At 38.0% G+C, this 25993-nt stretch overlaps 1 protein-coding gene across 4 annotated transcripts in view; it reads left to right on the top strand.

Annotated features, from left to right (window-relative positions):
• The window catches only part of WWC3 (WWC family member 3), a 103635-nt gene that overhangs the window by 45713 nt on the left and 31929 nt on the right, over positions 1–25993 (top strand). For all 4 annotated transcript variants that reach the window (XM_030476140.1, XM_030476139.1, XM_030476138.1 and 1 more), the window contains exons 4-8: positions 1589–1665; positions 3960–4039; positions 10107–10236; positions 16033–16182; positions 18263–18336. In XM_030476140.1, coding sequence (XP_030332000.1) covers positions 1589–1665; positions 3960–4039; positions 10107–10236; positions 16033–16182; positions 18263–18336 — 511 coding nt within the window. The remainder of the gene's footprint in view (positions 1–1588; positions 1666–3959; positions 4040–10106; positions 10237–16032; positions 16183–18262; positions 18337–25993) is intronic.

The raw sequence follows: 25993 nt of genomic DNA, 5'->3' as shown, positions 1-25993 counted from the left end.
TGTTTTTCATCTTTTTAAACTCTTAGAAAAACAAGTCACTTGAAACAGCAACAAAATATGAGTGAAAATGACAAAATTGGAGGTTATCTGTGGCATGAATGCAAATGCCGTGTCAGTTGACTTTTAGGTTTCCCAATCTTCTGATTTTTTTAGGTGTAGCTGTGGAATTGATAATGAGATACTGTAAAATGACTTAAAACCTTTCACTTGTTTTGAGGTGAAAAAAATACTTTGATTTTCTACAGATGTGTTAATACATTTTATATTGGTTTAAGGTCATATGCATCTCTTGTGAGAAAATGGGATGGGCTGATTAGTCAGATGAGCTATTAAAAAAAAAATAAAAAATCCCTTTGGGGATTAATCATGCTGTCAACTCAAGATTCCCCAAGGCTTCTCCACTTGTTTTTCTTAATTCGACTTCACTCTGGAATGCTTGCTTCTCCATTTATTGTACAGAAATCTCAGGCTCCTAATTCAAGTGCAATTAGATGGCCAAAATTAGGTGTTCATACTGCCAATATTCCTGCCTCCCCCACTACTTGTTTCAGTTTGTTGTGTGAAAAGAACTAAAACTTCACAATTTTCCTCTTCTTTGCTTGTGGCTGCTGCCATTGAGTCAGTGTCGTGTGCTTATGAGTGGGAGGTGGAGTGAGCTCAGCGGTCGTGGGTTGGCAGGGAGGTGCCCAGGCAGCAGTTTTGTGACTCAGTTGTGATCAGCACTGTTTAAAAAATCCATAGAAAATCCTGGATTTAGAGAATTAGTCCAGGCATGACTACTCATTTTGGCAAGTTCCTGCACGCTTGACACGACCTTGGCATTGCAGTATTCTTCGGAGAGTCAAAAGGCTCAGTGCAACGCAGTTAAGGGTTTCAAAGCAGCAGCCTTCAGCTCTGCAAAGGGATGGTAGGTCTAACAGCACAACCCCATCCGTTCACATACCAGGCATTTTTCAGTGGGCCAGTGCAGCTGTGAATGGCTCACTCGATAAATCATGGTTGTTCTTGCCCAGTTTATCCTGTAGGACCTTTACTTCGTCTGTCTAGGCTTTAGCTTGTAATGCCACAGCTTGAAATCATTGCCTGACTCTAGATACACTGTGTTAAGAGCTCACTTGCTAGAGGTTGATCTTTATTGTCAGTTCCCTATATCATTGCTTTAGGAGGCAACTTCTCTCTGTAGCTGATTGAATTTTGTTCTGACAATAGGTTTTGTGTTTTCTTTTTTTACTTCAGTCCCTATCATACTGTTAATTCAACATACCTAGAAAACAATTAGCAATTGTTAACATTACACAAATTGCTTGCATCAGTAAATGCCACCATCCTGTCATGGAAGCTAGTTGCTTTTAGGCAATATACAGTGCTGCTGTATAAGATTTTTGTTTTTCAGAACAACAAAAAAAAAATTCAGGCAGGCCAAACATAATTCTTCAGTTGTACTTTAAGCACAGAGGATTGTTTTAAAACCTAGTGACTTGTGACACAAAGAATTAATGCAATGGTCTATTAAATAGTGCCACATCTTAACAATTGTATGAAAGAAGTGAAAAAAGTTAATGTAAAATGCTGTTTTCCATCTGTTTAGCATTCTCTGGATTTTCAACTAATACCAAGTATGACCCATATCAGATCAAAGCAGAAATAGCCAGTCGTCGTGACAGAGTGAGTAATCTTTTTTCATTTTGTAAAAATATGAATTGGGTATGGGGAAGGAAGGGGTCTATGTGTTTTTCTTTTACCTTAGCATTTGCACTGGGTGTTGCATACATGTTTAGAAGTAGAATACTATAAAACTGCTTTTCTACTCTGCCCTGCTGTTCTGTTAAAACAAATCTATATTTACTACATTTCAGTAACTTGCAAAGTAATGCTTTTTCCATGTTAAGAGCATAAAGATTTTTGTCACTGATGTCAAAGGCAAAGTCAGCCAGGCTTTCAGAACTGACATAGCTAGTAAACGCTTTGTAGCCAAATTCTTCCTTGATTAAGTGCATTTCAAGCCCACTGGCTTCATATTTTCCCGTTTCCCCTTTTTCAGTGGGGTTCAGTGGATGTCACTGAATTCTGGATTTAGCCATTTATTTGGAAAGCTGCTCACAATTTGGTAGACATGTTGGCCAAATAGAACTTTTTAGGGATTTGGCCGCAGCTCCTCTATGAGGGGAGTGCAAGCATTCTGACAGTGACAGGCAGTAGTGGTAGGCAGTTCTGTAATAAAAATGTTCCTTTTTAAAAACCCCCTAGCATCATGCTTTTGGTACTGTCTTGGCTGAATAGTTTTCTTGAATTTCTCCCATGCTGCTTTAGCAAAGAAGTCTGCACATTAGTTTCAAGTAAATTGATAGAGCAGTTCTAAAAAGCAGTTTATAATACTAAACTCTAGAACCTATTTCCAAATGGTATGTTTCTTTTTATTAAAGGATAAAATGGGATTTAGCATGCCAGGCACTTGGCTCACAAAATAAATAAAAAACACTTATCTTTGCAGGGTAGTGTTCCATTTTTGTTGTAGTGACCACTTTTCACATGAGTGCCTCTGAAAATAAATCCCGTTCACCACCCTTCAAAGGCATTTATTCTATCTGCGTATGTTTACTACATGCTGACTAGTGTTTGCTTGTTTTACATACTCTAAATGCCAGCATACTCTGAACAAGAAAACAAGCCTTATTTATTTGAACAGTATTTAAAGAAAATAAACAAGGTCTTCACTTAAATGGCTATTTCTCTGTTCCTACATTTTAAAACAAAACGATCTCCTGTGTGCATAGGATAACTTGTTCAACTGAATGTGTGCATAGGCATTGAGTTGCTTCAGGTAATAGAATAAAATAGGCACTGTAAAGTGTTTGTGGACGTGATATTAGTGATGTATTTTTCATTTTACTTTTGGTGAGTGTTGAAAGAGCCGGTGAGGTTTTAGAAGCATTTTGGGGGCTGGTGCCATGCCCCTCACTCTTGGAATAGAGCTGACAAAATAGATTTATGCCTGGATATGGAGGGAATTATTTTTTTTCTTTACTCCTTTTTTTAGTAATGGTTTTGTCCTTTATTGACATACATGTGAAAATCAAGAGCACTCTGGATTAATTTTAGGAAAGGTACCAAGTTTGATAGTTTGAGAAGAGAGAGCTTTTTTACCTTCCATGCCTGCCCTTCTTTGGGCTCTCAGTTCAGTCTTATGCCTCACTGGCACACACTGGAAACACCTCCATGCCTCCCATTTGTTTGTAGTCCCTTTCATCCTCTTCTCCCCTGTTGCTCTCAGTTATCTATCAGTTTTGGATTGCAAAAAGCTATTTCTTTGCAGATCATTCTTAGTGCTGATAACAGTCTTCTAAGTCTGTCCAACCTACTTAGGCAACTGTTTTCATAAAACCACAAAAATATGTTTTGGAGACATCTCTGCTTTGTCACTTTTGATTTATGCTCTCTAGTTGGAGTAAGGTAATTGGCAGGGGGATTGAGTGGGCAGGACAATATGAAAATAATGTAGAAAATCAGGCTGCCATTTCTGGGAGAGAGGCCAGTTCTGTTGTCAGTGATTTTTGTTTTCCCAGATAGAAAAATTAACAGCATTGAATGTTCAGGGTTTTTTTAAGTTGATTAAAGAGTTGAAGACAGTTGAGAGTTGCCTGTCTGCTGCAAGGGGAGAAGAAAAATCATATGGATGGAAACTTGCTAGTTGTTAGCATAGGTTTGGAGGAAGAAAACCAATAAAATAGATGAGGAAATTGAAACTTTGCAAACTGAATGTTGTGACCGCTGTTTGATTGGGTCTTATGATATTTCAGAAAGTCTTCTGTTATTTTAATGCAAATTTTAAAGCAAAAAAGAAAAAGAGAACTTAGATTATCACTTCCAATTTTTTAAAGTAACTTAAGATTTTGTATTTGAAAAATAATTATTTTTATTATGAAGGTTTCTGTTACATTTTATTACTTTGTTATATTCAGCTTTCTAGGCTAAAACGAGAATTGGCACAGATGAAGCAGGAGCTGCAATATAAGGAAAAAGGAGTGGAAACTCTGCAAGAGTAAGTTAAGAGCTTGTGGGAGGACCTTTTTTTTCTTTACTTCATTCGCCTTGGAATAATTTCTTAGAAAAGTATTGCCAAAAAAAAAAAAAAAGTTGAAACCTCTTAGTTGCTTTGATTCAGAGTTTTTGCTGTGATAAATGATGCAGGGGGAAATGATGGGAGGAGGGTTGGACAGAAGTAGTTGGAATGGTTCATAGAACCACATGCAAAACCAGTTTTTGTAGGCCCTCTTGTTTCACTATTCCTGAAGATGTTGAGGTGGAATTAGGTTTAAAAAATATTTTCCAAATGTTTTTTGGAGATATGTACTGCCTGGATCACAGCCTGAAGCACCATTCAGTAGAGTAGTTATCCTGTGAACAGTACCAAGGCTTTCTGGCTGGGCACAAATATTCCTGGGGGTAGGCTGTGCACCACAACACTGCATCTTCCTTTTATCTGATGGTCAGGTTGTCTCATTTCTGCACAATGTAGCTGATTTGTGTGATACTGTAAATCTGATGGTGTGTGAGACCTTTGATTTTTGTTGCATGACTGCATGTAAATGTGAGTCCTTATCTCTTCCCTGTGATGAAGGTAGCTCTGGGCAGTTTGCCACTCCTCCCAGGGCTATTAGGCAGCCTATGCCCTGTTTCCTCTGTGCTCAGTGGTGGCAAAGGTTGTGAACTCTTGTGGTGACCCTCTCCCTGCCACTTTTCCTGCAGGCCATCAGATGGGAACTGAGTGACTTCCATCTGTGCGCTGCTTAGTCACCTACACACGTAGCAAGTACGCGGGATGCCCAGTGGGATAGGGAGAGAGGTTGCCAGGGCATGGAAAAGATGGCAGGTAAACACAGGTTGTTGTGACTTCCAGATCTGTTCAACAAGGCTAGGGGCTAGACCATGTGTTGAACAGCTCCTGGATTTGCTTTGGACATGTGGCCATGCATTTAGAAATCTTGGCCTTTTTTCCAGCATGCGAGTGAACTGCTTAACGCAGGCAATCCCTGAAAACGTTGGAACTGTTGCATGTCTAATGCATTTTGCAGCGTAAGTACAGTATCCATGGAAAAATTCTGAAGGTTTGGATTTATTGCGTTGGTGCTACAAAGCATGGGCGCGTGCTTTTGCTTCAGTAATTCTGGCAAAGTTCCAGGGATCCTGGAGAAATTAGGTTATTTATTTTCCAACTTTGATTTTGTTTGGTATCATGTTAACAAATTGATATAAAGGGAGACACTCAGATTTTGCTTTTAAAGGAGGGTGAATAGTGCATGCACTTCATATCCTTTGTTGGTTTTGTTTGTTCGTTTGGGGTTTTTTTTAAGCTTACAAGGTTGTTCTGGTTTATAATGGATTTTAAAAGATTCAGAGAAGTAAAATTGTTCAGCCAAAATCCTTCATATATTGGTGGATATAATGTAATCATTTTCAGGCATAAGTATATTTTTATTGACTTCATGAAGCCTTTACAGCTAGTTGGTGGAGTTGTTAATGTATGATATTAACTGAAAATTAGTAAAACAAAGCACTCAGTATATTTTATCGATAACTATTTTAAATAATATTCTGAGTGTAGTCAATGTTTTAGGATGGAGGCCTGGATATGTAAGCAGTAACAGAACAAAAGCATTTTTGTCTTAAGATTCTTAATCATATTTTCTTTAAGTGAGTAAGAATTGTCTTCCCTTTTCTGTGTTCTGTATTTGTTTTCCTTCTTCTAGTTTATTGGGTTATTTTAAGGGTATAGGTTCAGTTGTTTTTATAAAAGGACTAACCACTTGCACAGGATTTTTAAAGTATTTGAAGGCTATTTGAAACTCAAGATTGTTTTAATTAATCTAATTCATTTAAGACAGTCCAACAAAGTAGTGCAACTTTTTGAAAAGTAAAGTCTGCAAATGATTAAGAATACAAATGTTAGTGTTGGATTTTAGCCCAAGTGAAGTTGCCCCTACTCCAGGATGGGCGTATAGGAGAGACATTCAAGAGAGGAATTATTTTAAAGCATATCTGATTAGTCAGTGGTCACTCTAATCATTTAGTTTAAAAGTTCCAGCATGACAACTCAGAGCTTTGGTGCTGCTCATTGCTGCTGTTGCTGTGGTCACTCTGTCCTATTGGTGCACTAGGTGGCATTTGTTGTTGCTGGCTGAAGTTGGGGAGAACATTTTCCAGGTGTGCTGCCTGGTATTGCAGTGAATTTCTGTCAGTGTTTGTGCCTTCAAAGTCAGTGTAGCGACTTCACTTGTGAACCAGAGACTGGTGGGTTTGTTTGCATTTTGTGTTTTCAAGTGATTTTTTAATAGCCTTTCTGGTGAGATCCATGATTTCTTTGGAGCAATTTGCCACTTTGCAGAGTAGTCGCACTAACAAATGAAGAGCGAAGTTTTTCTAGCCTTTTGTGTACTCAGGAGACAAATTGGGCTAAAAGCCTAATTGCTCCTGCTTTAAAGCAAAAATGCTGATATCCACCCCAACCCACATGTTTTTTTCTTTTCCAAGTTTCTTGTATCTGAGACATTTCCCCCTTTTGTTACCTTTTCTAAATTTTTGGTCAGCATTATTTTTCTTCCTTCTTGTGCTAGGTCAAATCTTCAGTTACTGCCAGACTGAGAATGGTATGCATCCTATTCAGCTTTTTTTTTAAAGCCACTTTCTTCGCTTTTATTTCAAGTATAAGCCAAGAACAGTATTAGGAGCTGTCACACCTTGGGCTTTACGTTTGGCTGAATGCTTGCTTCTAAAGTCTGACTAGCATGGGTTATGAACAGGTGTCAGAACCTGCTGCCACATGACTCCATGTGCAACCTCTGCTGGCTCTAGCTCTCAGAGAAGAGACAAATTTTATGTGAAGGGTGGTTAGGTTGCTCAGTATTTCCATCATTTTATGTCACGGTCTGATTCAGATGCCTTCGTAAAATGTAATTCACTTGCATTGACATTTTCTGCGTACATTGTCTGCCTTGGACTGCATTTCGTTTTCTCTTCTTTTTAATTTTCGTCAAATGGCTTAAGCCATCTTTGAGGAGAATTAAAAAACAAACCAAAACAAAATCACAAAAGAACTAGAGAAAAGTGGGGGTTTGCAAGGGGTGAGAGGGTTGAGGTTTTTTTAAATACCTCTAAAACTCCCGTACAGTCAGAATTTCAAACTTCGTAGTGCTGCAGCTTTTTATTAGGACTGTGTTTTCTACAGTTTCATCCAAATTTGGCAATGTTGTGATAAGCCTTCGGACATCACAGTCTGCCGTTGCCCACTGGAGACTTTCTAGAGCTCATCGTTTAAAGCCTGCAAAGATTCCACGCCATGTGACGGTGTTTCTTGGCTCCCACAGGCGCCTTTGCCCCAAGGTGCGGCTGATCCTGTTGCAGTCCAGTTACAGGGTTAAAGATGAGCCTTCCCTGGAACAAGCTCCTTCCTCTGACCTGGCGCCAGGGACTGAGAAGGAGGAGCAGTGCCTCCTCCCTTGTGTTTTCAATGACCCTTCTGCGCACCGGCAGGAATTTTGGAGGAAGGCGGCTTTTAGCAACAAAGGAAATGAAAACTCGGCCAGTTGGCCACGGGAGCGGAGTGAACGCTGTGGGAAGTTGGGAGAGACAGGGAATTAGGACTGACTAAACAATTTGTAGCTACAGACTAGTTTAGAGGATATGAGACCCGACAAAAGCTTTAAAATTAAATACTAACTCAACTACAGACCTGTGCTTTGGTGGGGATGGGGGGAGTCTTGCGCTGTTGAAAGCATGTGGAGGAAAATAGAGGAACATGGAAACTGCCCTACAGGACTGAAACTATTGCAACTGTATTAATAGTTTTCCTTCAGAAAATGTATACCTTATTCATAGTTTTGTGTATTAGCTGAGTGTTCTTTCTGTTCATACAAAGGCCTAATCTGTATTTGTATCCTGTTCTTTTCTATTAATAAAATGGAAAATTCTCGTTAACTTTGTGGCTTTCAAAACTAGAGCTTTGTGAAAGGAGGAAATAAAATTAACAAACAATAAATAGCAAGTAATTTTCTAAGATACTTAAGTCACTTTGGGTTGACAGCAATACTGATTTAAGCTCAAATACTTCTAGCAGTAGAAATTTTTCTGATTCTTTCCTCAAACAAATATCAATTCATGACGTCCAGGAACATGAGTCTGTGGGTAACTGGACAAAAATATGGTTGAAATTAAATAATTTCCTTTTCCTGAAATGCCACCTTGGACCTGGCAAGCAGTATAATAAGCAGTTGTGTAGGAGGCTTTTTTGGGTCTAATGTTTGGGTGGAATCTATGTTTTTAGCATTAAGGTAACCTTCAGATAAAACCATGTTATCTTTTTCATGTAACTTTTAGTGAATTGGATTAGTTGTTTTATCATGGTTTTATCTAATCTTTTCAGGATTTTAACTAAAAATTAGTGAAGACTTAAGTAAACATCTTAAAACCAAAACCAATCAAACAAAACCCCAACTTTCATCCACGTGACGCTTAAGTCCTTTCTTGTTTTTGAATCAAAAACTGTAAAGGCTTATATATTTTTCTTATGCAATGTGGGGAAAATTGTGTTTCAGTAAAAAGCTTGCTGTTCAGACTTACTTTGTGTTGTCTCCAAAAGCAGGAGACAGAAAAAAACAAACCAACCAAAACCGTAGAAACTCAACCCACTTTTTTTCCTAAATATTATGAGCTGTACAATTAAACCACAGGTTTCTATTCAAGCCTTTTGATTTTTCATCTTAATATTTTAATTTCAAAGCAAATAATTTGCTGCAAGTGGAATTCCACTGATTTTGTTTAACTGGCAGAACATGCTGAGTGAGTGTGGTTGACACTTATAGCTTAACATAATATCTACCTTGAAACTTTTAGTTATTCTCAATATTTTAAATAGAGTTTGAGTATTCTTGTCATTTATGTATAGCATACCCTTTTCTACATCTTTTTATAAACCGATGTCCTGTGTAAGGACTGCTATACGTTTTATGTCTTATTCTGTTAACCAGAGACCCTTTTTCCTGGAGATGTTAGTTCTTAGCATTGGCTTTGGGACCATTATACAGTTCTCAGTGTTGGCTTAGGGACCATTATACATACCACCTTTTTTTCTATATGCACGCTTTCGAGGAAAATGGAGGTTTTCTCATTTTAACAGGAATTCAACAGAATTTTCTCTAATTGCTCTTGGTAGATAGTTAAAATCCCATAGCCGTTTGTTATAAATCCATGACCAAATGCTTCTTCTAGTAAGTTCTCTAGAGGTCTTGTTCTTTATCTAAAAATCAAAGCAAATTATTGAGATGATACATTGGACTGGGCTTCTGCGTCCCAATCTGTTGTCCTTTATTATTGTGAACTGTTGGAGGAAAAAAGTTGAAAACTTGGTGGATATCTCACTTAAGATGAGAGATTGTTATGTCAAGATGGAAATTGGAAACGTGAATAGTACTTCAGCCTGATGTAGTAGTGCAGCACTCTTGCTCCTTGCTGAGTTTATATTTGAAATCTTCTGGGATGGCACCATGTGTGGGACACACTGGTGTGCTTCCTTAGTGTGGGACAAAGATGCCTTTTAGAAAAGATACTCAAAGATGCCCATAATGGCAGGAAAGCATGTGCAATAAAAGTTTAGGAATTTAAAAATTTCTTCCCAAGAAAATGAAATGCCTTTTTTAGAAACTTCTAAGGTAAGATCAGATAGAAGTCCTGGAAGAGAGGTTGCAGTGTGTACTGGTGCATGGAAAATACAACAGCTAGACTGCTAATATCTTTCTCTTTCAAGTTATTACCATGTAGGTTAGTTTTAGGTTGATTTTACTTTTGTTGCATGAAATGGTCTACAGACATTGCCTGTAAACTGTGTATTAGGACATTAAAACCAGAAAATTTGTTGGTTCTGCAGAACCTGGGTAGATAATTGCATTGCTTTGTCTTTAGAGTGTACTTGGCACAAAGTGCTGTGTTAATTCCAAGCAGGGTATCATTCTATTCCTGGAAATAAAGTGGTACATGAATAAACAAGAGGTTGTAAAATATCTGCATGCTTCCTAAATACATGAAAATTCCTGATTTTGTCTTAATCTGTTCAACAGGATTGATCGTAAGATGTCAAGTGCTCATACAAATTATAGACTGGATGAAGCACAAGCTATAATGAGTGAGCTTCGAACCATAAAGAAAGCTATATGCACAGGTGAAAAAGAAAGGCAGGACCTTATGCAGGTACGAACTATGTTACTGAACAAATAGCCGCTGAAAAATAATAATCTACCTCTGTTTTCTTGTTTGTGATTGCATTGGGGTTACCAAGTTTAAATAAGGAAGTGGAGTGGCCTAAGCTGATTTTTCTGCTTGATAATTACCAATAGCAGGCAGCTCGAAAGAGGTCAGTAGTCATTGTCTATACTGTGAACACAAGACTTCATATGCAGTTTCGTTTTCTTGTGTCAGGTAATGTACTATCCTTATATTTAGATCACTGTCTTTATTAAATACAGCTTTCCATTTCTGCATCAAAGACCGCTATGGAGTAATTATGCTGCATTAAAAAAAAAAACATCTTTTAGTTTTACAGTATTTATTTTTCATTTTGTTCAATGTCTGTTTGTATTACCTATAATAAAGTAAGCCTAAGAATTCATGTGCTAAAATGTTTACCAGTTTGTCTACCACATTTTAACTTCTATAAGCATTTCACAAAATTAAATCTCTGTCACCATGCCACAGTTTGGCAGTTCTCCTGCTTTTGCCCTGAACATTCCTCTTAAGTACCCATATCAAGACATACGTTGATTTCAAATGTTCTTACAAAACCCTCAAAGGGTATGATTAAACACAACATATACAGAAACCATAAATGCAAGCTTTGAATTATTTCATGAATTGGAGCACGAGGATCAAGGGGAGATACATGCCTGAGAAGTGATCTAACTTTTGAATGGGTTCTGCATCCTGCTTCAAGCTTTCAGTTGCTTTGTCTGTGTTATTAATGTGATGGGAGCTTGATCAAAGAGCCATGATCCTCTGCCACTTCAGGGGCTTCAGTATAGACTTACCCAAATATGTTGCAGATAGAGGTGTGACAAGAACAATTCTCTTCACCCACTCTTCAAAGTGCTATATGGTAAAAGGCATCTTTGTTACCTAAATTTTAGGTACCGTACGAAATTAATATTGCCATTCAAATATTTTCCTTAATTTTTCTCCACAGTAGTGTTTTGGTGTTGGGTTCTTTATTATTATTGTTAAATGATATGGGCAATATGTAATTTACATGTAATGATTTTCCATAGTTACACAATTATTCAGTCTCCAGAGCATTACCCAAAGGTCAGCTGATGGACAACAAATCCTTGTTCAAGTAGACAGAATACTAAAGTCACTATGAAAAGTTTCTGCAGTGGCATCTTTTAAGGTATTTGTTATTTTGTGTTGGCCAAGTTTTAAAGTGATTCTCAGTCTTCCACATGCCTGGCTAACAAGAACTGATTTAGCAAGGCAATTCTTCATGGATGCAGTAACACACATTCTAGCAAACTAACTGGTAATTTGAAAACGAGTGTGTGATCTTGGAGTAGCTTAACTACTGGCCTTGTTTTGACTCTCCTAGTAGATTTCCCCCCTTTTCCTTACATTTAAATTCCTCGGTGGCTGTAAACTGTAAACTTTGAGATGCCTTGAAGGTGTATCTGTTAAACCAACACTAAGTGCACCTGCAGTTTCTTTAACTACAGTATTGAAGGACTTAGAAGTGTAGGACCAAACTTAGCATCGAGGATTGGGCAATGCTGGCAGCACCAGAATGTAGAGGTTGCAAGAGACAGAAGCGAAAATGAAAGGTGTTGCCATTGTTCCTCATGGGTCTATGTGACATAGAGGAAATATCAGTCTAGGAGGTATCGTTTTTGTAATTGGTGACGCTCAGTTGTGGCAGCATCCAGTAATAAACATGCAGTCCAGGAGAATCTAGAAAATAGTTGTTCCACACGGGCCTAGCATGCAAAACAGTTCTGCATGTTTTGTTGCAATTGTAATAAGGGATTAAATGCCATAGTTCACAAGCTTCACAGTTGTAAAAATTGTGTATTTCTGCCAACTTACTGTACTATGGAAAAATAGCCAGTTTTCTGCCTGATATTTTTTTAAATTTTTGACAAAAAAAAAGTTATTTTTGTTGTCACCAAACTTTTCTGGGCTTTCCCTTTTTATAATTAATTGAAGATTATTGTTACTGATTTATTTAGCTTTGTCAATAAGTGCAAGTCTATTTTAAGTATCTTCCTAGTAAGATCAGAATTTGATTTTTAATTTCCTATCAATTTTGAAATTGTTTTGTCCTCAAAAATGCTACACTTTATTGTTGGTAAGACAAGCTTTCTTATGAAAACCTTTTGAAAGCTGTTTATAGAGGAGTTAGAAGTATTGTGTAAACAGATGGGGATTTATTTCAGAGAAAGGAAATAGACAATTTCTCACTATTTCTTAATTTAAATCTGGCCAGTGTAAGCAACAGATCTAAACATCGTAAAAGTGACTCAGTCTTGTATAGGTGCTTGGAAAATTGTAGCTGTCAGAGAAATATGATAATTGGATGAAGTTGTGTGGGAGACAGGACTGACGATTGAAGGAGAGGGTGGTCAGATTCAAACTGAGTGCTGTCGTTACAAATAAAGCCAAGTGGCAGTATCACTGCTCAAAAAAAGTGGGCAAACTTTTTATATAAGGTTGAATAATCAAGGTGCATGGTCAGGTTCCTGAAAGCAGTGTGTATGTGTGTGTCTTCTCCTCCTTCCCTCCTGTGCTCCCCGCCCCCCCAAATCCCTTTCATACTTTTGTTTCTGTTCCAATGTGTGCATATGCTTTTAAAATGGTGTCCTTTATCCTTAGGAAGCGCTGGAGGTTTTTTGTGGTTTTGTTTGTTTGTTTTTTAAAAAAACTTCTTCTTTACTAGTTTAACAGGCTAAATAGATAATGCAGGAACTGCACTGAAATTGTATGTGGCAGAGAGCTCCCAAATCAAATAGTAACAGACAATGATGAAATGACATCATTTCTCTCTTTCTGAGTAGGTCTGGGCTGGCGTGCCTAGAACTTCACATCCGTACAATAGGCTGGTTTGGCAGTTTCTGTGAGATTGCCATAAACAATCCATAAATCCCAGATGAAAGATGGATCCCTCTTTATAACATATAACTGGGGAAGATATTACTCCTAGCAGTAATGGTATATTGTTTCTGTCTAAAAGTATGCGAACTCAGGTTGTAATTTTCCATGTTAAGATTGCTGGAGGCTGTGCTTCCACTCATCCAAGTAGAAGGACTCAAAGCGTTATGTACTTACCCGAGAGCATAGTCACCTATGCACATAGTTGTAAGTAAAGGTGATGCTACTTGGTGATTGCCACCTGTTAAATGCTATGTAATTTTAAAGTATTAAATCCAGGGTTCAGCAACTGTGTCCAGATAGGAAGCCTGGCCAGCAGCCAAGCAGCCCTTCATTACCTGCCAGGGAGATTCTGAAGAGTGTCAGGAGCACACCAGGAGTGCGTGAAGTAACTGAAATACAGGCAAAAGTTTAGGTTGAAGTTCTGGCATCAGGACCTTTGGTGTTTCATATGCCTGTAACATAATATGTGTTAGCCAAAGGTGACAGATAGGACATAACCTATTTGGGAGAAACTTTTCTTTCTGAATTCTCAGTTTTTGTTCATGTGACTGGCTCTGCTTTACTGGGAAGAGGACATGTTAGATGTTTGATATTTTTGTAGCTATGATTTGAAACTATTATTTCCATGTTATAAACCTGTTAGCAATTCATCTTCATAGAATCATAGAATAGCTTGGCTTGGAGGGGACCTTAAAGATCATTTAGTTCCCACACCCCTGCCATGGGCAGGGACACATTCCACTACACCAGGTTGCTCAAAGGCCCATCCAACCTGGCCTTGAACACTTCCAGGGATGGGGCAGCCACAGCTTCTCTGGGCAACCTGTGCCAGTGTCTCACCACCATCATAAAAAATTTCTTCAGTGAGTTTTGAAGAAGGGAGTTGAGCAGGAGTCTGCAGTTTTTAATTTTCATAATGTGGATTAGACACTCTGGTTTTCTTCTTGCCATGTCATGGAGCAGTTTTTTTTCCAGCAAGTCTTGGAGGATAAAGGGGCACTAGCTAGAGAGTTCTTGGCACTGTAATTTGAAATAGAATTTTGCTGTCTCAGGGCTGAGAAGAAACTGTTTTGTTTGTCCTTCATACTAAGATGTTACAGTTCAGTTGGGAGGTGGCAGAATAATTGGCTTTTTTGGGGGACCCAAGACAAGTTTTGGTTCTGGAGGCAAGTAGTGGTAGCCTCTTCCCACTGCTGGCATGTCTGGCATGTCCTCTGTCACTGCTAGTGCTGAGCACAACATCCCAGCCCCGCACAGACCTTGTAGTGCTATCATACAGAGTATGAGGAGGGAGCAGCACGTGCTGTCTGGCATGTGGCATTGTACCTACATCTCTCTCTGCCTTTCTCCTTTGTTCATCCTGCACTAGGCTGGGTGTTCTCCCTCTTTTGCATCATTAGTGGAGGCAGGCCTGAAGGAGTGACTGGTATATGATGATAAGAAAGGGATGGACTGTGTAGGACAGAAATGGAGGCCACCAGAAAAAGCTGCATTTTCTGACTAGTTTCAGGCCTGCTGCAATTCCTAGGGATGCTGCTTAGGCTCCAAAACCAGATGCCTCTGTCTTCAAGATGGCCATGCTGTTCCTGTGAGCCACAAACAGTTGTTATTACACAAAGTTGTCTTTTTGACTCCATTAGTTTGATTTATTGTAAGAAAAGACAGCAGTGATGTCATCTTTTTTGAACTCTACTTCGAAGACTGAGATATCTCCTGGTAATTGGAAATGGGCAATAACTGGGGCTTGTTGCAAATCACCAGTTGTCAGAGCCACTGAGATTCCTGAGGGCCAGCCTTTTTCCAGTGCAGTGCTTCAGATTTGTCTCAGATTCTATTGTTTAGACACTGGAGTAAGCAGTTTTGAGAGTTTTTACATGTATTTTTAGAACCAAGTAGTTTATGTTATGATTTATAAATTGAAACACAAGTTCACATAATTTATTGTCCTTTATATGCTGGTGAGAGGCTAGAATTAAATTTTTTAAATTAAAAAAAACCAAAACAAACCAAAAGAAGTTATTTTGAAGCAGAACGCTTAGGATCTCCATCATAAACAGCAGCCTGTACAGTGGTTTTGTTATTGTTACTATCTGTAAGTTTTGAAAAAGAGAAGAATACACAATCAGAAAATAAAAGTGATATTAACAATTTTATGCTTTTTTAAAGGAATATTAACAGCCTGTCAACCAAGCTTGTATCGTCAAACAAGTTGTTATTTCGTGTGACACTGTCTTACTCCCCTTCCCCCTTAAAGACTGCTTGAGGTTTCTATCCTCACAGTTTGCGTCATTGTCTAGACGTCTCGGAGATGTCCCTTGCATAACCCAAAGTGTAGAGTATCTCTTAACTACGTGAACCTTGGGTGAGAGAGCACAAGGGTGAAATCAGCTGTCATAAAAATACAATCAATACAAGATATTCATCAAGTTGGGTATGATAGCAGTAGTGGCTAAGGAATGTAACCTGTGCACAAGATGGCAAAAGGGCAGGTGGATCACATTTATCTTCCTAATCAGCTAACCTGAAAGTTGACAGCTGCCAGATTTAAAGAACATAAAAAAAACATACAAAAGCTGAAATGTTCATAAACCTAAAACAAATAACTTAAAATCTGGTTACTGTTAGATGCATCTTTTAAAATGAGAGGCTTATTTCAAAGCAAAGCTTCTGCATGTTAGTAACAGTACAGTAAGTTTTACTTCCTGTAAATAGCTCTGATAGGCAAGCTACCTGTCATATTTCTAAAATAGGTTGTTTGGTTTGGGGGCTTTTTCCCTGTTAATAAAAGAATTATAAAAATCAGTTTGTCTAATTTTTTTTTTTTTTTTTTTTTTAAAATCTCTTCTCCCGTAGAGCCTGGCCAAGTTAACAGATGGATTCAGGAATAGCTGTTGTATTACAGATTCCCTGCAGGATCTCCAGCACAATTCTAGTTCTCTCAGTGACTCCTGTTTACCTCAACAACACTGCGATGCTTGTTCTCAGACTGACATCACTGGAGAGGTATGCGTTCCTATGGCGAGACATTTGCTGTAGAAAAGAAGCTGCTTTTGTAGTATAGTGATACTTCATGTTTTAATCTAAGAGGTGTTGGCTGTACCAGAACAAAAAATCTAGAGCAGTATTAGTGGTGAGGGAGTTGTGTTTGCTTATTGTTTCCGGAGCATATGAGTGACACCCCGAGTGGTGGTGGGCTTTGTGGTTCTGCTACTTGAGCATGGCACCGGGGGACAGTGATGTGCTCGCAGGTCAGTGACAGGTAGAATCAGCTTCCAGACCTAACCAGCCCGACAGAGCACTTCTCATGTCATCACTTTGGTGGCCGCAGGTTCATCTTGAAGTAGCAGCTCTTGCTGAGGTGTCCACAGACCTCTTCCCTTCATGTCACCAACTCTGACTTACTGATACTTGTAATGATGCAGGGAGGAAGAAAGCACTTTAGCCAGCTTGAAGTTGAGACCTGGTTGTGCAACAGTATGAGATGTTAGTATTCTGGTAGTTGTGATGGATGTTTTTTGGTGCTCTTCATTTGCTTTTTAAAATCTTGTTTTTATCATGCTTGTTATCATTGTTCATATACATCAGAGATGTAGGGTAGACCTCTGCTCATTTTCTCTGAGACAAAAGAAGTATTGGTTAGTGTCTCAAAGTATTTTTCTTAAAAACTAACAGAAATTCTCATCTGTCATACCTATATGCTCAAATATGTCATTAAATATAGTATTTGAGAAGAGCATATTAGCATTCCCTGGAAATAGTTCTGTGTGAACAAAATTATGTATTTCAGATAATAAAAATTTGGCTTGCGCTAGTACTATGGCAGCCTAGCTGTTCTTCATCAATAAATTTTTTGCTTTTGTAGATGAGATTAAAAACAAAGCAAGAAGACAGACAACCTGTTTGTAGTTTGTTGATACTATAGCTTGGATGTTACTCCACATTTGGTTCGAAATTTTTATTGAACTATGTAACTTTTTAATTGTAGGCTTTTTATCTTCCCATTTCTCCTCTTCTTTCACTTGCTGACTAGTTGCCAAGTTGGATATCTCCAGAGGGCCTCTGCAAAAAGGAAATCTGTTTTTAAGAATATGTACTCCTAAAGCATCTAAGAAAATTTAGCTAACACTAGGCCATCTTTCAGTGTGTTAGGTAGATGGTACCTTTGGGATGTCATTTTTCGACTGATGGTGGATGTGATTATTGAATTCAGAAACCAAAAGGAGCATAGCAGCGTTTTCCCATTCACAGTACACACGAATGCCATCCAAGACAAGTCAAGTATAGTCTGAAAATTGTGTTTATCATAGTTTTTTTGTTAGCAAAATAACATGAAGTAATTATGTTAATGGTTTCCCTGAATTATCAGTAGTGGAATGTGAGTAAAAAAAGAGGTGGATTTTTTTCAAATGTAATGATGAAGACAACAAAAGCAGCAGTTCGATGAGAAAGCCAGAGGTTCAGCAATGCACTTAAGTAGGGACTTGGGATTTACCTATTGGACCATACACAGACTTCTGAAGAGGGGAACTGCTGATGCTCTAAGAAGGAGAGAAATTGCTGTAGAAACTGGACTGAATACAGTGGGAGTTTTAGCATAAATGCACATTCTATGACCGGTTCAAGGACCAGGTGATGTTTTTGTAATAGTGTTTAAAACGCACTAATGATCTAAGTGCTGGGTGGCACATCACAGTACAGGAAGAGTAATCTGAATTACTTCTAATTAAAGTCCATAAAATAGTTGTATCAAGTAGAAAATATTTCAAATACTCTTTCTTTTAGGCTCAGATAAAGTTGAAAAGCTTGGACCATTCATCAATGATTCAATTTGCTAACCCTTGATTTCTAGGATCATAATTTATTGAAAGGGCTCATTTATCTTATGTATGTTTAGAAATAAAATAGTTTTGTATTTCTAAAGCATAAAATTGATTTTTATTATGTTATTACTTAAAACATTGAGGTTTTTTTAGTGAGTCCAGTAAGTGATACTAATTTATACCTTTCTTTATTGTGAAAGTGTTTTTAAATTCTTATTTCTTCCTCTTTTTCCCCTCTCTCCTTGCTCTTCAAATTGCAAAAGTTTGGGTTTGATGACAAAACAAGACTTGTAGACAGAGTAAGACTGAACTGGCAGTATGAAGAGGCCAAGAAAAGGTAATTAAAGATAAATTTGTTGGTTTTTATTTTTACTCTTGTGATTTAAAAGTTTCAAAGTAGAACTGGAGCCAGCCTCCTAGCTGAAATGTCTTTAAGAAGAGTAATTTGCTTCCTATTGAGTGGTTCACAGATAATAAAAGCTTAGGTAAACATAAGACTTTATCATAAGATTATTAAATTTGTTTGCAAAGATAAAGCTAAATGTCAGCCCCATTCTACACTTGTATAAACAAAATTGCAGTAGTTTAATTGCACTGTTTTACATTTTCCTCCCCTTCTTCTCAAACCTCAATGTAAACAGTTTTTAAATTTACACGTGTCAGCCCAGTCTGTCAGTACGTTTGAAGCTTTGCATACCTGTGTTCTAGGTTCAGTGTACTGAAACTGTGAACTCAGTGTGAAGAAAGAATGCAGAACTTCTTGTGAGATAAATAAAGATGTGCAGAGCTGATCAGAAGGATACACAAAAAAATAAATTATGAGAATGAAAAGAATTTGATGAAAAAAAATTACTTGAATTAGATTAATTCCTCACTTGAATCTAATTGCTTATGCGAAGTATTTCTTTTGTTGATGTCAGTCTTGCAGTACTTTTTAATGGCTTTGTAGAAGTAATCTGTTCTTATTTAGTAGTGTAGGTATAGCTGATGACTTGAACACAGTAATTCTGTGCATTTAGGATTATTTTAATTTGTGCTGGTAGAACATTCTCTTACTAAAATTGACTGACATGTAAAACTTTATGTATACTCAACTTTGAAAACCTTTTTTTGGTTTTTGGTTTTTTTTTTCCTTTTCAACTTTATCTATTTTGCTGACTTTTTACATCACATAAGAAGGGTTAAAAAAAAGTTCAAAATTTTGCCTCTTTTTTTTCATGTTATGGTGACTTTTTTGTTTGGGGGAAATAATGATGTTGTCATATGTGTTGGCAGGGATTAGAAGCTTTATAGGCAATTCTCTATTTTGTTGTTCCTGGGAAATGTACCCACATTTGGATGCAATACAGGCTTAAAATAAAAAATAAAAATTTAAATTGGTGCAAGCATGTTAGAGATACCCAGCTAAATCTTCAGGATTTGTAACTGGAATGAAAGTGTGTGTTATAAAATACTGCATGTGAATACCTTTATTTATTCACAAGTAATAAATTTAACCTTTACTAAAGGTTAAGTAAAGGTTAAATAATTGGGCAAAAAAAGGGAAAAACAAAAATCCGTCATTGTCCTGTTTGGTCACAGGCGTAACACTTAGCACTTTCACAGTCCAGTGATAATTCAGGGGTTCATGACAGTTGCTGAAGGAAGAAGGATAGAATTTAGTTTTGTACTGTTTGGTTTAACAGAGCCACTGGTGCTGTGTAGATTGTATTAAATGTTTTTAATTTGGTTTTCTGACATACCGTTTCTATGTGTTGTTCAAAGCAATTCTCCTCGTGTGTTACTGCAGGGAAAAGATGGAGTAGTAGGGATTTTGGGGGGGGTGTGGATTATTTTTTGGGGGGTGGGTTTCTAATAGCAGCATTTCTCAACTGGAAATACTGAACATTTGTTTCTGCATGGTATGCAGTATTTCTGAACATCAGAAGTGAGCTGGGGTTTGATGTTAAGTAAGTATAGAAAATTTGGGTAACTAACCTTCCAGGTAGAGAATAGTAATTGCGGTAAGGGTAGTTCTGCTGTCCCAGGGTAACAGCTCTGACAATAGTCTGTCATTTAGCAAAAGCATGTTAGTTGCTTTAAAATAGTAGCCTTATTCTGCCCAGTATATTGTACGGAAGTAATCAGCTTTCAGCTTTTGAGTGGAACTGCACAAAGCTCATTGCCCCTACCAGTTATCTCTGTGGTTGCATTCTTCATTTATCATGCATTCCTTCCCCTTAGCTTGCTGGCATTTCTGTAGGGCTTTTGTCTCTACTAAATATCTTTGTGTTCATTCTCCCTTGGCTGGTGAAATATCTACTGTTACTGCACAGTGTGGGTGACAGAATGTGCTGTGATGGATTAAAATCTACACAGTAGAAAATTAAAATGCTACACTAAGTCACAACTGTAAAGCTGTATATTAGGACTGCTTGCTTGTCAAATGGGGTATGAAAGCATATAGCAAATAACTACAACAGACAAACTGTCTTATTTCTAAGTTTTAATAGGAGACTTTTAAAATACATTGTAGGAGATAAGTATGTCTTTTCCCTTAGAGGGAAGCAGGAAAAAAGCCCCACAAACTAAAGGGCAGTATGTTGTATTTTAGTCACTCTTGTGCATCTAGCCAAACTATCATACAGCTCTAGATATGAGCAGAATATTTGCCGTATGTCATAAAGAAGTTCTTAGAAACAAAAATATGTTCTCTGTATATGGCGTGTGAGCAAGAAAATGCAGTGTTGGGATTTTTGAATGATCTTGAGGAATGCAGGAGATGAGACCCAGTGATAGTAGAGAAGTTGTCTTACGATCCCAAAATCTCTCTCCTCCCTCATAAAAGATAATTTGATTTTAATCCTTCTTCAAAAATCTCTAACTGCTGAGTGGTTTGGCCTTTGCATAAATTGAGATGTTCACATGGCTTTTTTTTTTCCCTTCAGTTTCCCACTGGAAGGAAGTTGGATAATTTGCAATTTAATTTTTCCCGTGGGTATTTCAGATGTTGTGAACTGTGGGTTCTGACATCTTCAGCATGCTGGGGAAGATGATGTCCTTTCTTCTGTGTCTGATCCAGGCTGTGGGACGAGGCATGTCAATTCTACTATTGAACTTACCAATCATGCTGCAAAGAGGCTCAATCACTTTTCTTCTGTTCTTTACTCTTCTCTTCCCCTCCCCTCCTCCTGCCCCATTATTTTTAAATAAACTGTACCTTATTTCCATGAAATTTCTCCTCTCAGATCTGTCAGTGTGGCCCTCCAGAGAAGCAGGAGGGAGGGAGGACGGTCTTTTTGAACAGACAGCCCCAAGCTGCCTGGATAAATACCGTTTTTAGTTTCAGTTGCTATTTCAGTGAGACCACCTCTCATGAAAGCATTTGCACGCTGGAAACTGTACCCCTCAAGCACTTTTCTGAATAGACTGTTTCATAGAAAGAAAAGTCAAAAGCAAATTGTTTTTCCTTGATAATGCTTAAGTTGTACAGTGCAACATAATGACTACATGAAGTATATTAGCAAATGATCATGAAATGTCATTGCTGTGGTGCCTCATATCCTATGAAGTGTATTAATCAGTAGATGAAAAATGATCCCTCCAATAAGAAGCACCAAATTTTTTAACTGATTTTTTTTATTATTATTTTATTTGCCAGTCTGATGGTAGTTCACTGAAACTTCAGTGAACTAATATATCCATACATCTTCAACCAGCTTATCTAATTTGGGTGCAAAAGCAGTAATTTGTATATGCCTTCTGTAAATCTCAATTCAAAGATTATTTTTTTTTCAGTTCAATTATTGAAATCATATAGTGGCTGTCAACAGATTTATTTTAGCCTTGGAAAAGCCTCCTCCCCAGCTGTGCTTAATGCTTCTACATCCCGTTTAAGAATGTTACTTCTTTCTTTTTGGTATAGTTGCTGAATAATTTCTTTGTTGCAAACTTGCTGTCTCATTGCCAAAATTAATTTTCAGTTGGGCTTTTAAAAGCAGTAGGGCAAGCAGAAGTGTGTGAATGCAATTTGTGCTTGTAGTGAATACACCTTGGTTGGGTATTGATAGCAACATTTGGTACTGATACAATAACATAGTCAAGTATTTTCCTGTTAGAGTTTATTTTGTGTAGGCAGGTTTCAAGGTGTAATTGCCTAATTTCTAGTCCTTTATTCTACTCAACTAATTTGAAAATCTGATTTAGGGATGAGGTAATTTGATATCACATAAATATCTGGCTCAGGGATGTCAGCTAAACCTAAATCTCCCAGTGTCAGTTTAAGCATAAAAACCTTTTTCTTTGGGCTATAAAGGGAGCTGAGCCATGCTCTTGAACTGTCTTCAAAGTTTTCGTTATACCAGTTTACCTGGGAATTGGGGAAAATACTAATTCCTCTGCTCCATTGGTTTTAGCAGGCTTTGCGATTTTCCTAAAGGTGAATACCGAATGTGAATACTGAATTTTATCTGCAAAATGCCAGTGGACTGTAAGGGTTTTGTGAGTGTCTTAAGCCAATTTGAGACCTCCTTGTTACTGAACGGGGCTGCCAGGAAGGCTGGATATTCTACAGAGCATACCCGTGTTGTCTGCCAAAGCCGCAGTGGCACATACATGCAGGCACAGCCAAAGTAGACACAGTGGAGAGATTTTGTGAGCATTTGGCCGAGTTCCCCAGCTTCTTGTTCTTTCCATTTCTTCCCCTTTCTGTAGTCTTCCCCTCTTTGGGTATAAATCATAATCCACTTTCAAGAGGGTCCACAAATACCAGAAACTACTGAGTTCTTGCACCCTTCATTATGTGTCTTTAGTCCCACAGCCACCTTCTCTGGGTATTGCACATGGGATAAGTTCCCTGGTACCTGAAGTGGCAGAGAACTTGCTCCAGTTATAAGCCCATTATAAGTCTTAGGAAAAGAGTAAGCTGGGCTGATTTATGTTGACCATCTCTGCATATTTGTGTGATCTTGGCCACTGTTCTTATCCTCACCAGTCTTCCCATTTGTTTCACGTAACAAAGGTCTCAGCTGTAGAGTGGTCTTATATGCCACCCAAAAATCTAGGCATTTACATGCAGGGAGGTATTGTGTTGGGTTTTTTTCCTTGGAAAATTCAAACTAGGTAAGTTGGAAGAACTTGTTAAAGCTAGAAAGACCAGAGTTTGTAGGTGAGGAAGTGCCTGCTGTAGGATACTCGTAATTTGTCCCTTTTATGAGCATGAGTTAGGACCTTAGTATTGCTTCAGAGTATTTTCCTCCTCAAGACACCTGTCTTGTTCATAGTCTGAGTAATGGTCTAAACATAGGGTTAATTGTAAATCAAACTTTTCCATCTCACAAAAGTGATTTTTGCTTTAATCTTGCTTCTCATGCTGTATTTTAATAAATAACCTCTTCAAAACTGAAGTGTTTTTGAGCTCGGCAGTGTAATTTTGTTAGCATTAGGTTCAGATAGCAGTCTGGAAAATGAGGTTCTAGACACTAATAAAATCTTTTAGGTTCCCCAGATATTTCCAATGACAGAAGGGTTGCCCTACTTTGTCGGGGGGGGTGGGGAGGGTGGGGGAGGAGGAGGTTGGGGGGGAGTGGCGTCCGTGTAGATACGTAACAATTTAGATATGCTGTAAATTCTGCAAATACATGCCTTTTTTACCCCCATGGTGTAGTTCCCATAGTAAACTACTGGCTGTACTGATCTCTACCATCATGCTATGTCTACATTATCCCGGTCTAGGCATCATTCTAGCTACATTAGTATGGGCATTTAAGAGCACATTTGCCGTTTCGAATCCATGTTTACTTAAGATCACCAGGTTAAACCTTTGTTATCCCATTTGTGCCCCTCCTGCTTTTCTGCTTAACAGGGCCTGTTATATTCATCTCCATTTGAAATTTTTAAAAACTGAAATAAGCAGCAAGTTGGTCTGCCTACCTAGGAAACCAGTCATTTGATACCACCTACTCGAGCATGGAATGCAAGCTCCTCAGCACTTATTATGCAAGGATGGGAATGGGCAAAATGCCTGGAATGTTGATGGTTCAAAATTAACTGTTTTTTCCCCAAGAATATGTTAAATTGCTGTATCACTAGGGACCTCAGGATCTGGCATTAGGCCAGATAAAATTACTCTTTTACATTGACTACACTTAAAAAGTACTATCTTAAAAAATACCTGAAAGGAAGAAAAAGTGTGCTTTAAAATCAGGGGCTTGATAAAGCATCTTAAATATTTTTTTTTCCTTTAAGTGGCAATCAGTGCCAAATCATTGATTTATTTGAGTGTTTAAGGTAGGTGAATATATGCACTGAGTCTGAAAACACAAAACAAATACTTTTTTATAATATACTAGCGGTGAGAATGTCTGGTGTGGTTTAGGTATAAAATCTGGCATGGGTAAGCACAGTGAAATTGTTTTTTTTTTTAAATGCATTTATTGTAATTGGGAAGAAAAGCTTGTGTTCGGAGAAGACAAATGCAATTATGGAATATGCTTAAGAGGGTTTATTATGTTTTTAGCAGAACTGAATATAACTCCTCAGTTATATTTCTTAGGTTTGAGTGAGTGAGACCATAAAAGTGTTAGGAATGTTTTCTAGCCATGGAGATAAAATTTAAAATGTTTATCACTGGTAGCTTTTGGGAACAGTTTACCATATAGAGGGAGTCCTCAGTGGAAAGCAAGCAACAAAATTCCCCAAAAACTTAGTTTCATTTGCAGGAAATACAGGTTGCAGAAAACTTGGCTTATTGGTGCTGAAGTTCCCTTCCCAGCAGATTCCTGTATTATGTGGTGGTTTGCAATTGCTTTTTCTTTGCTTAAAGGGAAAACATAGAGAAGAAGAGCTAACTGAAATGCTGAGTGTCAGGGGAATCCACAGCAGTACTTCTCCCTTTAATGAAGTATAACTAAGTTACTGTACGACAACTTCCTACTTTCAAAGCATCATCATAACAGAAATTGAGAGGGAAAAAAACAAACTTTAAACTGGAATGTAATACAAAAGGGGAGTAACTTGTTCCCAGCAAGCTCAGGAGTCTAAATTAAAACCTCTTGTATTAAGGGTGATGTTTTACTCCACACTGAGAGGATTCAGTGGTTAAATAGCACTGACAGAGGGAATCCCACCTTCCCCTCTTGCCTGCTGGTACTTTTCTCTTCCTTGTTGCCTGCAGTAGCATTTATTTGCTTCTATGGTCAGCTTCTTAACCAGCTCACCCTGTGTTAGAAAAATAGCCAGCAAAACAATCGTGAGTGTTAAAATGGAGAGGGTCACTCCTTCAGCTGTCTTATAAAACAACCCAGTGACTTCACCAGATACATCTCATCTTCTTTCATCCGCAAGCTGTGTAAAGAGCTTACGAACATGGTCACTCAAATTATATTGCCGGGGTCATCTGATTCACACTTGCCTGCCAAGCTATAATAACTCAGTTGTACCTGAATTCTGTAATTCTGTTGAAAGAACTTTGAGTCCCCATTTCTTTCATTTGGCACTGAACACTTGAAAATCAAGTTGTATGTGCCTTTAGGAGTGTTTAGTGAATTTTTAACAGCGTAGCAGGCTGGTAAGGGAGAGGATGGGTCCTGACTGCTCACTTTTCCTGGCCCTGACGTCTGGTCGATGAAGCGAGGTGTTTTTCAGGAAGCTGCATCTGGAATTCATGCACAATAGCTGAGGCATGAAATATGTAGACTATATGTATCGATTCACAATGGTGCTTTCAGCAGCTATTGGCAGGAAGTTGGTTATTAATGCAAGGAGGAGGAAATGGTATTGAAGGGCTTGACAAAGTATTCTGCTTTAGACAAAAATGTAATGTAATACCCAAGTTCTTTAGTTGCTGTAAATGAATCTAAGCCGGGGGGGGGGGGGGGAACCCCTTGGACAAAATTTGCAGTGAAATTCCTATTCATATATGAATGCACTCATTGCGAAATGATTTATATTGATACTTTATTTCCCTTCCCCTGATAATAAGATGGCCAAATACTTTCCAGATGTCAGTATGAAAT

Source organism: Strigops habroptila, chromosome 2 (genome assembly GCF_004027225.2).
Source record: "Strigops habroptila isolate Jane chromosome 2, bStrHab1.2.pri, whole genome shotgun sequence".
NCBI lineage: Eukaryota > Metazoa > Chordata > Aves > Psittaciformes > Psittacidae > Strigops > Strigops habroptila.
The sequence above is the reverse complement of the archived record's forward strand: the minus strand, read 5'-3'. Positions and strand labels throughout refer to the sequence as shown.